This window comes from Capsicum annuum, chromosome 2 (genome assembly GCF_002878395.1).
Source record: "Capsicum annuum cultivar UCD-10X-F1 chromosome 2, UCD10Xv1.1, whole genome shotgun sequence".
Taxonomy (NCBI): Eukaryota; Viridiplantae; Streptophyta; class Magnoliopsida; order Solanales; family Solanaceae; genus Capsicum; species Capsicum annuum.
The window spans coordinates 123895785-123907966 of NC_061112.1; the positions used below are offsets into that span (position 1 = coordinate 123895785).

At 31.8% G+C, this 12182-nt stretch overlaps 2 protein-coding genes across 2 annotated transcripts; both read left to right on the forward strand.

Annotated features, from left to right (window-relative positions):
* Positions 1–1273: 1273 nt before the first annotated feature.
* On the forward strand, positions 1274–2026 carry LOC124896259. Its single transcript, XM_047407795.1, has one exon. The coding sequence runs from the start codon at positions 1274–1276 to the stop codon at positions 2024–2026; it is 753 nt and encodes a 250-aa protein (XP_047263751.1).
* A 4438-nt stretch (positions 2027–6464) lies between these two features.
* LOC107859183 lies at positions 6465–7145 on the forward strand. The gene has a single exon (XM_047407796.1). It carries the CDS (start codon positions 6465–6467, stop codon positions 7143–7145), a length of 681 nt encoding a protein of 226 aa, XP_047263752.1.
* The last annotated feature ends 5037 nt before the right edge of the window (positions 7146–12182 follow it).

A 12182-nucleotide genomic window follows, 5' to 3' on the forward strand; every position in this document is an offset into this window, starting at 1 on the left:
TTCATTCGTTTTTTAAACAGAGGGAGTAACTATTTCAAAGAGATGAAATAAAATGAAACGGATAGAGCAAAATGTTATGGTGTCATTTCACAATTGAGTTAGGTGCTTCCCTTATCTCCTTGATCATGTCACACCCCATTTGATATACATTACCTTAGGCTTTCATTATTATTTTCCCAGCATATTAGCATCCTCACAAGTCACAAACCTTAGGGCATCTTAGTGAGATTGACAACAAACTGAACAAAGTCATATTTTCATACCACACGCAATCATATGCTCTCCCTTTAAGGCCACATCATCACCCCCTATATTCCATCCTCTTACTTTTTGAAATGAAGCAATTCACTAAATCATCTTCCTAATTTAACTTAGAGCCATTCAAAATTTAAAGTGTGTTGTCCTTTAAATTTCATATACATATATATCTCACCAATTGAGATTACCAAATCAAACTTCACACAAAAATGGTTGAAGTAAACTCTTATAAGAAATTTATTGATATGCATATCTAACATTTATAACTTTAAATCCATTTTTTCTTTTTCAATTTCTATCTCATATGTCTAAAGTTGATTTGAAACGGATAAATTAACAACCATGTTGCTCTTCATTCAAATGATTATTACAAATAACTACTTAATTTGTTTATTAAATTGATTCATTATTTCAACTACAACTTTCATATATCTTTTTTCAACTTAAAATATTTTATTTTTAAATCTTCATTATATCATGTACGAACAACAGACTTAAAGCACCTAAATAGTTTGCACAAAAATTAGAAGAGTGTTCGTGTAACTAAAATCTATAGGGTTCGTTTGATATGCGGAATAAAGGACAACAATCTTAAAATAAAATACAAGATTATTTTATTTCTTATTTGATCGATGGGATAAGAGATAACAATGTCATGAGATGTATTAAAAGATAGAATAGAGAATTTCATATATTATCTCAAATCTATAAAATATCTTTACTTATCTTATCCGACGGACCAAACAACTCCAGAGAGTATCCTTCTTTTGTCAGTTACTCTATGATCAACGAAAGAGTCTTTGGTACGACTAATTTGATAAGTACAACAACATATTCCAAATAAAATAAGTAGTACCCACTAGAAAACGTGTAAGCAATCAACGTTGAAGCATTTTGGTATTATAAGCAACTAACAAGGGCAATTTGGTGAACAAGATCAATATATATACTCGTACGCAACTAAATTTTCCCCATAAACCCCTAGTTCTCAGTTTTCCTTCATCAGCCTCTATCAATGGACCTCGAGGCTGTTCTTAACCTCTTCGATTCATGTTGGTTCGAACTCGAAATCCTTAATAAACGTTCAAATTACAAGAAAACTCCAGACGACAAAATTCAAGAAAATTTAGTTGAAAGTACTGAAAAAGATTCAGTACTATTAGAAATAATACAGCTAGGGTCACAAAGTGATGATTTGAGCTATAATTCAGATTCGTTCTCACCGGATTCAGTTCTACCAGCAACCCATTTTCAGCCAGATGGTAAAAAAGCAGAATCAAAGAAAGTAAAGGGTAGAAGAAGAAGAAGAACAACAAGAAGAACCAAAAAGGGTCTAAGCAAGAGCTTATCAGAGCTAGAATATGAGGAGCTAAAAGGGTTTATGGATCTTGGATTTGAATTCTCACAAGAAGATGTGAATTCAAGTTTAGTTGAGATTATTCCAGGTTTACAGAAATTGCGCAAAAACAGGGACAGTGATGATAATGATCAAGATAAAAAAGTGGATATTTTTGAGAAATCTGATAAGTCAAGAGCCAGGCCTTATCTTTCTGAAGCATGGGGAGTTCTTGAAAAGAAGAGGAAAATGAATCCATTGATGAATTGGAAAGTACCAGAAACAAGCAATGAAATTGACATGAAACATAGTCTTAAATGGTGGGCTCATACTGTTGCTGCAACTGTTAAACAACAGAATCTGAAGGGTCACATACAGCGGTGCACTAAAACTCCCGCCTATTATAAGCGGTCTTATCCTGCACTTCTGTAGGAAGCTATTTTCACGGCTTGAATTCGTGATCTTCGCTCCTCGTTTTTTCTTCTCCCACTGCATAAAGGATGGAGAATTAGCATTTTGATCCTACTTCCTTTTTTAGCTTCATGACTCACATTGTTGAGCTTGAAGTTGCAATGTCAATACAGGATCAAAAGGATTGGTAGTGGGTTTTTGGAATTTGCGTTGAGCTAGTCCATCGACGCAAGTGGTAATGTGGATAGAATTGAAGTTAGATATGTGTCAAGAAAGGGAAAAGAATGAGTCCATCTGTAATACGTGTATATATTTTTTTTTCCTCAAGAAATAAATCTGCAGGCTAAGGCCAAATCAGAAATGAGTCCAAAATTAATCCACTATTTCTATTTGTTTGATAAGTCTTCCAAAATCATTCCAGCAAAAATATTTTAGTATTTCAAATTTTATCTTGCCATGACAAACCATCCCCCACGAAGTAATTTTTTACAAGAAAAAAATGTGCTCTTCGAAAATATATATACGTATCGAAGATTAATAAGTAATATTGTATTAACAAATTCAAGGGCGGAGCTACCCTTTGGCAAGGGGTTTCATCCGAACCCCCTTAAGTAAAAAATTATACTATTTATATATAATTAAAATTATCTTTTATACATATATATTAGATCTTGAACCTCCTTCGATTTGTTCGTATATTATTTTTGAACCCTCTTAATAAAAATTCTGGCTCTACCACTGAACAAATCTTATGGTTTTGATCAAATTTTGAGGATAATAACACTAATAGTGTAGGAATAGAGTTGGTTGGAGCAAGTGATGTGAAATTAAAACAAAAAATAACATTCAGAAACATTTTTTATTTTATTTTTGATAAATAACTACTACTAATAAAACATGCAAAAGAAAGAGCGTGAATTGCGTGTTTCTAGATTTGTAAAAACACAAACATAAGTTGTTGAAAATTAATTCTACGAAATACTCACAATATATGAATATAAATAAAAAAGTAATCACTAGTCACGGTTAATATCAAGAATTGAATTGCAAACTGGAAGGAAGATGCAAATTCATTTTTTAATATACTACCTCGACAAGTTTACACTCATTTTCCCTTTAATTGAAGGAGTTTTACTAGGATCACTAATTATTCATATTTAATAATTTGACTCATCTAGATGCAAAATGTACGTCTGCATCCTTTTTTCGATTATATTGTAACCAGAGATATTTTACAGCTTCAGCCTTAACGTTACAATGCTTGTCAACAATCATGAATAAAATTTAATTACTTTGACTAAAATTTAACTAAGTGCTAGTATTTTTTTAGTATGTTATTTTCGAAATAAATAGGTATACTCTGAATTTCGGGCTAACAACAACTCTGTCGTACCAAACATGATCGATTAAATAAATTTGTTAATCTATTGCGGCCACTCCGATACAATTGACATACCCTTTACCGCCCTTTCTTTTTGAGCCTCTAAACTATTGCGTAAAGTTTAAAGTAGTATATCATAAGTTTCATTGTTATATTTATATAGTTATAATAATAAACACTAATGGAGAACCACACGCGTGCCAAGACCAAATATTTAACTACAAATTATGAATATGTAAGAATGGCAAAACCGGCCAAAACCTTCGTGAAGAGGGGAGGCAAGAAACTGATCGAATATGTATCAATATCTTAAGAAATAAATTAAGAAGAGTATCGTACAATTAAAACTCACCTATTAGGTCTTGGTTTCACTGGTACGATCTTTTTTCCAAATGAGTCAGTTGAAGCTTCTTTTTTTTTTTTTTGGTTGACAATGCTATTGGGGTCGCTATCTTTTTGAGTGAACGCAAGACATATCTTACTCGATTTAGGTTAATAATCTGCAAATTAAATTATGAAGGAGAAGTAAATTGCATTAGCAAGTTTCATGCGAGTTACGACGAGGTCAACCAAGAAAACATGCAGAGTCTTTTGAATCTAAAACTCGTCATCCGAAAAATCACTTGCTTTATCAATTCAATTATCCTTACATTGTGAGTGTTAATTGAAGATTTATTTATTTTAACAAGAAAAAACATCTGGTCAATTTATCTATTTTATCTGCGTGAGGGTGGCAGTGTTCACTAGAAATAAATAGATTAAATACAAATTAAGCATTAATTTTATATTTACAAAGATAATGGTCGGTAGAACCATAGGTTATATCATGGCCATTGCGTGTATGGGAACACGGAATCATTATTTTAAACTTTAATCTAGATTAGTTACATGGCTAAATCCACACTATAGTAATTACTAATAGCCACGTGCATTTTGCTATCTGGCACGTGAGATTTTTGTTACTTGATTTCCCAATGATTATTGGTGTAGCAGGTGGTTTCATTTACTAAAATACCCTTGAGATTGTATTGTAATTCAGGAAAAGAAATTTGAAATTGTTTTATGCAAATAAAAGGAAAATTGGAAGTTTCTGATTTCAGCATCAACCCAAATATTTTATACGCCCAATTTGTACTTTTTCGAGTGAAAAGAGTAAAGAACACTTCTTCTATCTTGCGTTTGTTTTTTTTATTTTACTAAGCCAATTGAAAGGACACATTTTGTTTGTTTGTTTGTTCTTAAACATTCACTTAAGCAACCATTATGCCTTTCTCTAGTTAATATAGTACTACTATTAAATAACTTTTTAACTTTATTATAAAACGCCTCAGTTTTCTTTTAAAAAATTCATGTGGATTCCTTTATTTTCTTTCCTTGTATTGTTTTTTCTTTTTCTTTCCTTTTACCCAATCTAATTACTTTTTCCTTGTCCCTTTTTACGCCTGATTTTTCTTCTTCTTTTGTCTACTCTGATTCTTCTTTTTGTTGATCAGATTCCTTGTTTTCCTTTCCCTTTTTCCTTTTTTCCCCCCCCCCCCCCCCCCAACCCTCATACTTCACAAATTAAAAACTCGTGTTCCTTTTTTTTGCAAGAATTTCACTGATAAAAGCTCTCTAGCTCATTATAATATAGGTGTGCATTTACGCTTTGTGATTGATAACATCTTTCCGGTATAGACATCTAACAAATTGTCTAGTTCAATTTAGTTGCAGGATTGCCACGATATTCATGGTTTGACGTGTTGCTTTGATCATCCAAGGAAGCTAGCTACCAAATGACATCTTTTGACATTTTGGAAATTTTGGCATTAAGAAAGTGCACTTGTTTACGCAAGAAAATTCTAGGTACCGGTATCTGAGTCATTATCAATTACCTGAAGATTATGTCAAGATTAGTCTAATTAAACTTATCTGAATTAATGGGATGCTTAAGGACTTAATTAATAAAGCTCCATGATTGGTTCTTGATTGGACGTAAAGAATCATTAGGGTAGAGTAATAGAAATTAGAAAGTGAAGTTTGACCTTTTTGTAGAGTTGGGTTGATGCCTTCTTCCAATGATTGTCTATAAATAGTAAAAGGAACATGAAAAAGTCATCATTGAATTTAAGGTGTAATTTCACTATAACATAATGGTTTGAGTTTGGTGTTTGCCTGTTTGGCAATAGGCCATGTCACACCGCAATAAGTGAGGCCTAAATTTAGCCATGTTATAGATGATCATCCTCATCACAACCTTAGTGGCGAGGGCATCTTATTGAGACTGACATTTCAATTATCAGTACCACACGCAATCATTTACTTCCCCTTTTAAGCCGCACCCTCCTCCATTCATTATATGCATTAACTTCAATAAGTCGTAAAATTTCAGACATGTTTCAATTAATATTGATGTATCTAATTAAAGAAGATGATATATTTCATGTGATTAACTTATCTAATATGAATGGTAGCTTGAGAAACAAGCGCAAAAGTTAGTCTAGAATTTGAATTGAATTTGAACCAAATGCCACTGAACTCATTAGTTGAAGTTTGGTGATTACCGGTGTAAAACGGATGACACTACTTAATGGTATAATTTGCCTAAATCGAGTGAATGATCAGAATATTTATAAGATAATTTTTTAACGATCAATATATACCTATAAAAGATAATTCTTGTGACATCATAAATAAAATCAAATAAAAATCTATAAAATTTTTATTAGACAAATTTAAGGCCTCTTAGAACTTTCTCATGAGCCATGACAAGCGTGCAGTAACTTCAAAGAAGATAATGTGGAACTAGCTAGCTTAATCTGGAGATCTTACGTACTTTTGATCAGTTTTTGTCAACAAAGACAACAATCGTGTGGAGTTACACTTCAAACTACAGTGACATTTTTCTAATTCCAAATAAAATAATACTCCAGCTGACTCTGCAAAACGTGTACACAAAGACAGTTTGAAGCATTTTTGTAATATTAAGTGACAAAGAAGGGTGTTACAGTCACCAGGATCAATATATATCACACACAACACTTAGTTCTCCATAAGCATTTTCCACCAATAAAAAAAAAAACTCTTGAGTCTCTAGTAATGGACCTCGAGGCTGTTCTTACACTCTTTGATTCTTGTTGGTTCAATATCGAAATCTTCAATAAACATTCAAATCCAACCCCTTTATCAAATTACCAGAAAACCCCAGATGACAAAATTCAAGAAAATTCGCCAAAAAGTACTGTATATAATTCACCAAAACTAAACATTCAAATAGAGTCACAGAGTGATGATTTGAGCTACAATTCAGATTGTTTGTCACCAGATTCAGTTCTCCCAGTAACCCATTTTCACCCCTTCAGTAAAAAACCGGAATCAAAGAAAGTAAAGAATAGAAGAACTAAAAAGGGTCAAAGCAAGAGCTTATCTGAGCTAGAATATGAGGAGCTAAAAGGGTTTATGGATCTTGGATTTGAATTCTCACAAGAAGATGTGAATTCAAGTTTGGTTGAGATTATTCCAGGTTTACAGAAATTGCGCAAAAACATGGACAGTGATGATGATGATGATGATCAACAAAGTCAAAAAGTGAATATTTTTGAGAAATCTGGTAAGTCAAGAGCCAGGCCTTATCTTTCTGAAGCATGGGAAGTTCTTGAAAAGAAGAAGAAAATGAATCCATTGATGAATTGGAAAGTACCAGAAACAAGCAATGAAATTGATGTCAAACATAGTCTTAAATGGTGGGCTCATACTGTTGCTTCTACAGTAAAAGCCTAACGTTCAAATCTTTGTGAATTTTTCTCCTTTTTTTTCCCCTCTACTAAATGTTAAAGAGGAGTAAATTTAGCCTTTTGATCCAATTTTTTTCGCTGCTTCTTGACTCACATTGTTGAGCTTTGAGTTGCAGTTTTATGTATATTAAACTAGGAACAGGGCAAACTCCTTTTTATTCGGAAAGTAAGAGAATCCCAAATGAGATATTCAATAGAAATTGTAATTTGGATTCAATTGAATGTACATATTTGTCAAGAATGGCATAAAAATGCTATTGAAATGAATGTAGTTACAGCAAAAGTTGAACGACTATTGTTTGGAGCTCCATTTTCTTCTTTTGTAATGTAATTAACCAAGTCCATGGTACACATTGTTCGCTGCGGCCCAACGGACTTCACAAAGTCATCCTTTGTGTTCCGCCATTATCGAATTCAAAAGTGGACGTATTGTGTGAAATTCTATTATGTCCTATACAATTTTTTTACTTTTCGCTCTTCTAATATGCGATTTTGTAGAAATTTGGCAGTCAAAATTCTAGAAGCCTCTTTCTAATTGACCCGACATCATTCACATGTGTCACATCTTTTTGTTGTTCCTTCAGTAATTCAATCACTTTGGCTTTTGGAGTTGGAATTCCTTTTGCCTCAAGCTACAGTGTAACTGTGATTTCCAAATAAAATTGAAAAGTCGGCCATGATAATTATCATTGTTATATAGTACTCTTCGTTTCATTTTATATATCGTTATTTGATCGGGTACGGAGTTTAAAAAATAAGTAATGACTTTATTAAATTTACAAAATTATCCTCTTAAAGTTATTTTATTATTGAAGAATAAAATAAAATATGACAATCGTTTTTAGACAGGACATAAAAGGGAAATGACAACACAAAATATGACGGGGAGAGTTCTATTTAAAATTAAATGAACATGGATTGCTATATATTTTTGTATGATGGGGTCGGTTCTGATTCATTGACTATGGTTTGACGAAGACATGTCATCTAGAATAAATGGATGAATAAGATCGTGGAAAGAGAACTATTTATAATGAAATGAAACAAATAAAGTCACGACTCACGAGGAATAAGAATTTGTAAATACATTTATAACACCCGCCTTGAATGTCTAGATAGATAATGTGACTCGTTAAAATCTTACTAGAAAAAACTCAATGATAAAAAAATGTGAAGGAAAAAGAGTACACATCTCTAACAATACGCATATAGGTTGCCTCATTAAAAATCTTACAAGGAAAATTCGGTGGGACAAAACTTTGAAAGGGAAAAGAGTACTGAGCGTATTTGCTCCCCTAATGAGAACATCCTTGAACTTTTACATCCCGATCTTGTGCAGCATTTTCTTGAAAGTTGCAATTGGAGAAGATTTGGTGAATAAATCAGTCATATGGTCAGTTGAACGAATCTGTTGCACGTTAATATCATCATTCTTTCGTAGCTCATGAATGTAGACTAGATTTGGCAAAATGTGCTTCGTTTGATCTCCATTTATAATCCTCCCTTAAGATGTGCTATGTATGCTGAATTATCTCTGTATAAAATTGTGGGTACATTGTCATATTTCACACCACATTTTTCTCGAATGAGATGTATCATGAACCTCTACCATACACCTTCTCGGCTTGCTTCATGAATAGCTATTATCTCAGCATGATTTGATTAAGTGCTTACGATAGATTGCTTTGTATATCTCCAAGATATGGCAGTACCACTGTAGACACGTGATTTTTGATCCTCCTCAAATTTTAACTTATTTTTAAATTAAATATTTATATTTGGCATAATATTATTTAATTTCTTATTTAATTTTTATAAAATTTTAGTTAAAAAATTAATAATAAAATAAATTTAATTTTTGAGATATTTTATTTTTATTTTTATTTTTTTTATGTTAATTTTTTAAAAAATATAATATATATATATATATATTATTCATTCTAAATTTTAATAAATAAATTAGTAGTTTAATACTATTTTATTATATTTATTTTTGTCTATTTACAATTCTTATTATGTTTTGTTAAATATAAAATTAACAATTATTTTATTTATTATTTATTATTATTAATATATTTATTTATTATTATTATTATTTTCTATTTTAAAAAATAATAATTAATTAATTAATTTGAATTTTAAATATTCCCTCCCCCTTATCTGTTGATGAAGGATTCCCCTAAAAAACAACCGTTTCCCCCAAAATTTCCTCTACAAAAGGGACTCTCTCACCCCAAAACAAGAGATATATATTCACCATCAGACATTTTTTTTTATGTATTTTTTACATTATCAGAAATCAGAAAACAATAGCAGAATCATCTGGAGAAAAAAAAACAGTAAAAAAAGCAGAGAGAAATATACAATAAAGAAAACTTAGAAGGAAAAAGAAAAAAATAAAGAGTTGTGATTCGAGTTTCGTAATTCCGTTCTGAAGTTTTTGGTGACAACGTTTCTTGTTGTAGTATTAAATTTTATTACGAATCAGAATATGAATTTGTTTGTTATTATGTATTCTATATTAAATTATGAAATATTTATATGAATGTTAAATTTGATATGCTGAGAAAAACAATAAAAATGAACACTATTATTATTTCACATACCACTGTATGCATATATGTTCATCTGTATATTTATATGTACATAGATTCACATTCATATGCATGGCAAGTAACGACGCATTCTTCAATTCCTTTTCACTGTATAACAGATCAAATATGTATATACAGAGATAAATATATATATAAAAATAATAATAAAATTTATTTACGAAACCATCCTTGTCAGAATCGTTCCCTCACCGGAATGTAACGTCTGTTTTCAAAAAAATCAGATAAAAAAAATAAATACCAAAACTAATTATTTTTGAGTTGACTCTGGTTGGTTCTTGTCGGAGTTGTTACGATCACTCCGTTATGCCTCCCATCGATGAGACAGCAATGTTGTCACTTTCTCCTCCTTCACCAACCGTTGTTGCCACAGTCTTCCCTTCCCTCTTTCCTGCGTCGCCGGAAAATTCATTAAAATCGGCGACTTTCCGTCGATAACCACCTCTTCCCCTTCCTCAACACCGGCGAAGCCACCTGTGCTGCCATCTCGCTCTTCCGTCCCCACGCTGCTATCCTCTTTCCCCTCTCTGACGCTGCCTTCGGATCTGATCACCGGATGGCCAACGTCCTAAAATCCATTCACAGCCCAACACCACCGGTCCTCAGGTCTGCTGTTGGTATCGATCTTTCCTTCCCATCTTCCTCGCTTTCGCCGTCACCAACTCCGGCAGTGACTATCGCTGTTTGTTTTCTTTTGTTTTTTTTAAAATAAATAATACGCTATAGGGTGTTAATGCTAAATTCATTGAAAATTTTTTATTATTATTACTACTTTATGAGAAAATTATATTAATCTCTTTATTTAACAACATTTCGTCATATGTCAACTTATAATTAAAAATATGATATTGATTTAATCTTCAATAATTTTTGTAATTATATCTCATTTGAATTTTATATAACTTTATTTTCAGTTTGTTCAATATTTTTTTTCATGAATTTATGTTCAAATTAGATTATTGTAATTTTTGTGTTAACTTGTCTTTTAAAAATATGATTTGGGTTTGTATGAATTTTGAAGAGATTAAATTTCGGAGATAATATTAGTTTAGTATAATATACATAGATTTGTACATTTTATTATTTTATAAACAAAATTTAATAATTATTTATGGATTTAATTAATTATGTCAAATGAATTTTGATTTAATTTATTATTAAGAGTTTAGGTAAATTTCAACACGTTCAAAAATATTCGTCTTAATTAAGAATATGATATACGCATCTTTTTGGGACATTTGAAATTTAAGGATGCAGCAATGCACTTTGACAAATATTTTTCTAAAATTAATATTTACTGATTTATTTAATATAAATAATAGACAAATTTTAGATTAAAAAAATGAGTGAATTTAGGCCTTAACATAATTTGCCAAAATAGTTTTAGTCAAGATAAGTCAATAAAAGCGACCGTGCTAGAACCACGGGACTCGAGGGGTGCCTAACACCTTCCCTTCGGTCAATAGAATTCCTTACCGGTCTTTTGTTTTTGCAGACTAAATAAAAAAGTCATTTTCTTTTGACTAGGGATTCAAAAAGGTGACTTGGAACACCATAACTTAATTCCAAGTGGCAACTCTGTAAATAAAATAATCTCTATTTAATATCGTCACTTTAATTGGAAAAACTCTTTGACCTCGAATCTTTTCGAGCGAAAAAGGGGTGTGACATCTCTGGCGACTCTGCTGGGGATTAATAAGAATTTGAGCTTTTTATATTGACTTATACTTACTTTAATTATTGTTGCTATTGTGTTTGTTGGCCTTATGTGCTACTTGTTGCTTATTTACCGCTTTGATATTATTTGAACTGTATTATATATTGTCTTCTCTCGCGTACTCCTTCTGAGTCTCTGAAATAGGATAGAGGGAATGCAGCATATGCATCCCACCTTATTTTTGAGATAACCGGAGTGTCAAGGCACCTGGTGAAGGATATAGTCACACATGTTAGGTGGGGTTTAAATCGACAACGAAGGCGGTGTTGCCCTGCTACTGACCAAGTTGTCCCTCCCCGGCTCGAGTGTCCGCTCGGGCAAGCCAGTCTAGACACCTATCCCTATTAGATTTAAACTTAGAAGAACTGAAAATTCAGAATCTGGTTATCCCTATTAGGTGCCGCTTTATTTGCATCATATGCATATGACTTAGCGGGACTCGGCATAGGGGCCGGGTCTGTCTAGGACAGGTGACCTAATTTATAAAGACCAACATGTGCATCCTACGTGCTCTTTGACATTAATTTGGAAGACTTATTGTATTGTTGACCGGCTTTTTCGACAACTTAAAATGGAAAAGATTATATTATCCTCAAAATTATTGAATTATTTTTCAAAGAATTTTTTTTTTTTTGAAAGGAAAATTTTGAATATAGAATAATATACTTTTAGAGTTTTTATAAACTACGAGGGT

Excerpts from the sequence above, each read along its gene's own strand:
- LOC124896259 (XM_047407795.1), top strand. The coding sequence starts at position 1,274 with ATGGACCTCGAGGCTGTTCTTAACCTCTTCGATTCATGTTGGTTCGAA.
- LOC107859183 (XM_047407796.1), top strand. The coding sequence starts at position 6,465 with ATGGACCTCGAGGCTGTTCTTACACTCTTTGATTCTTGTTGGTTCAAT.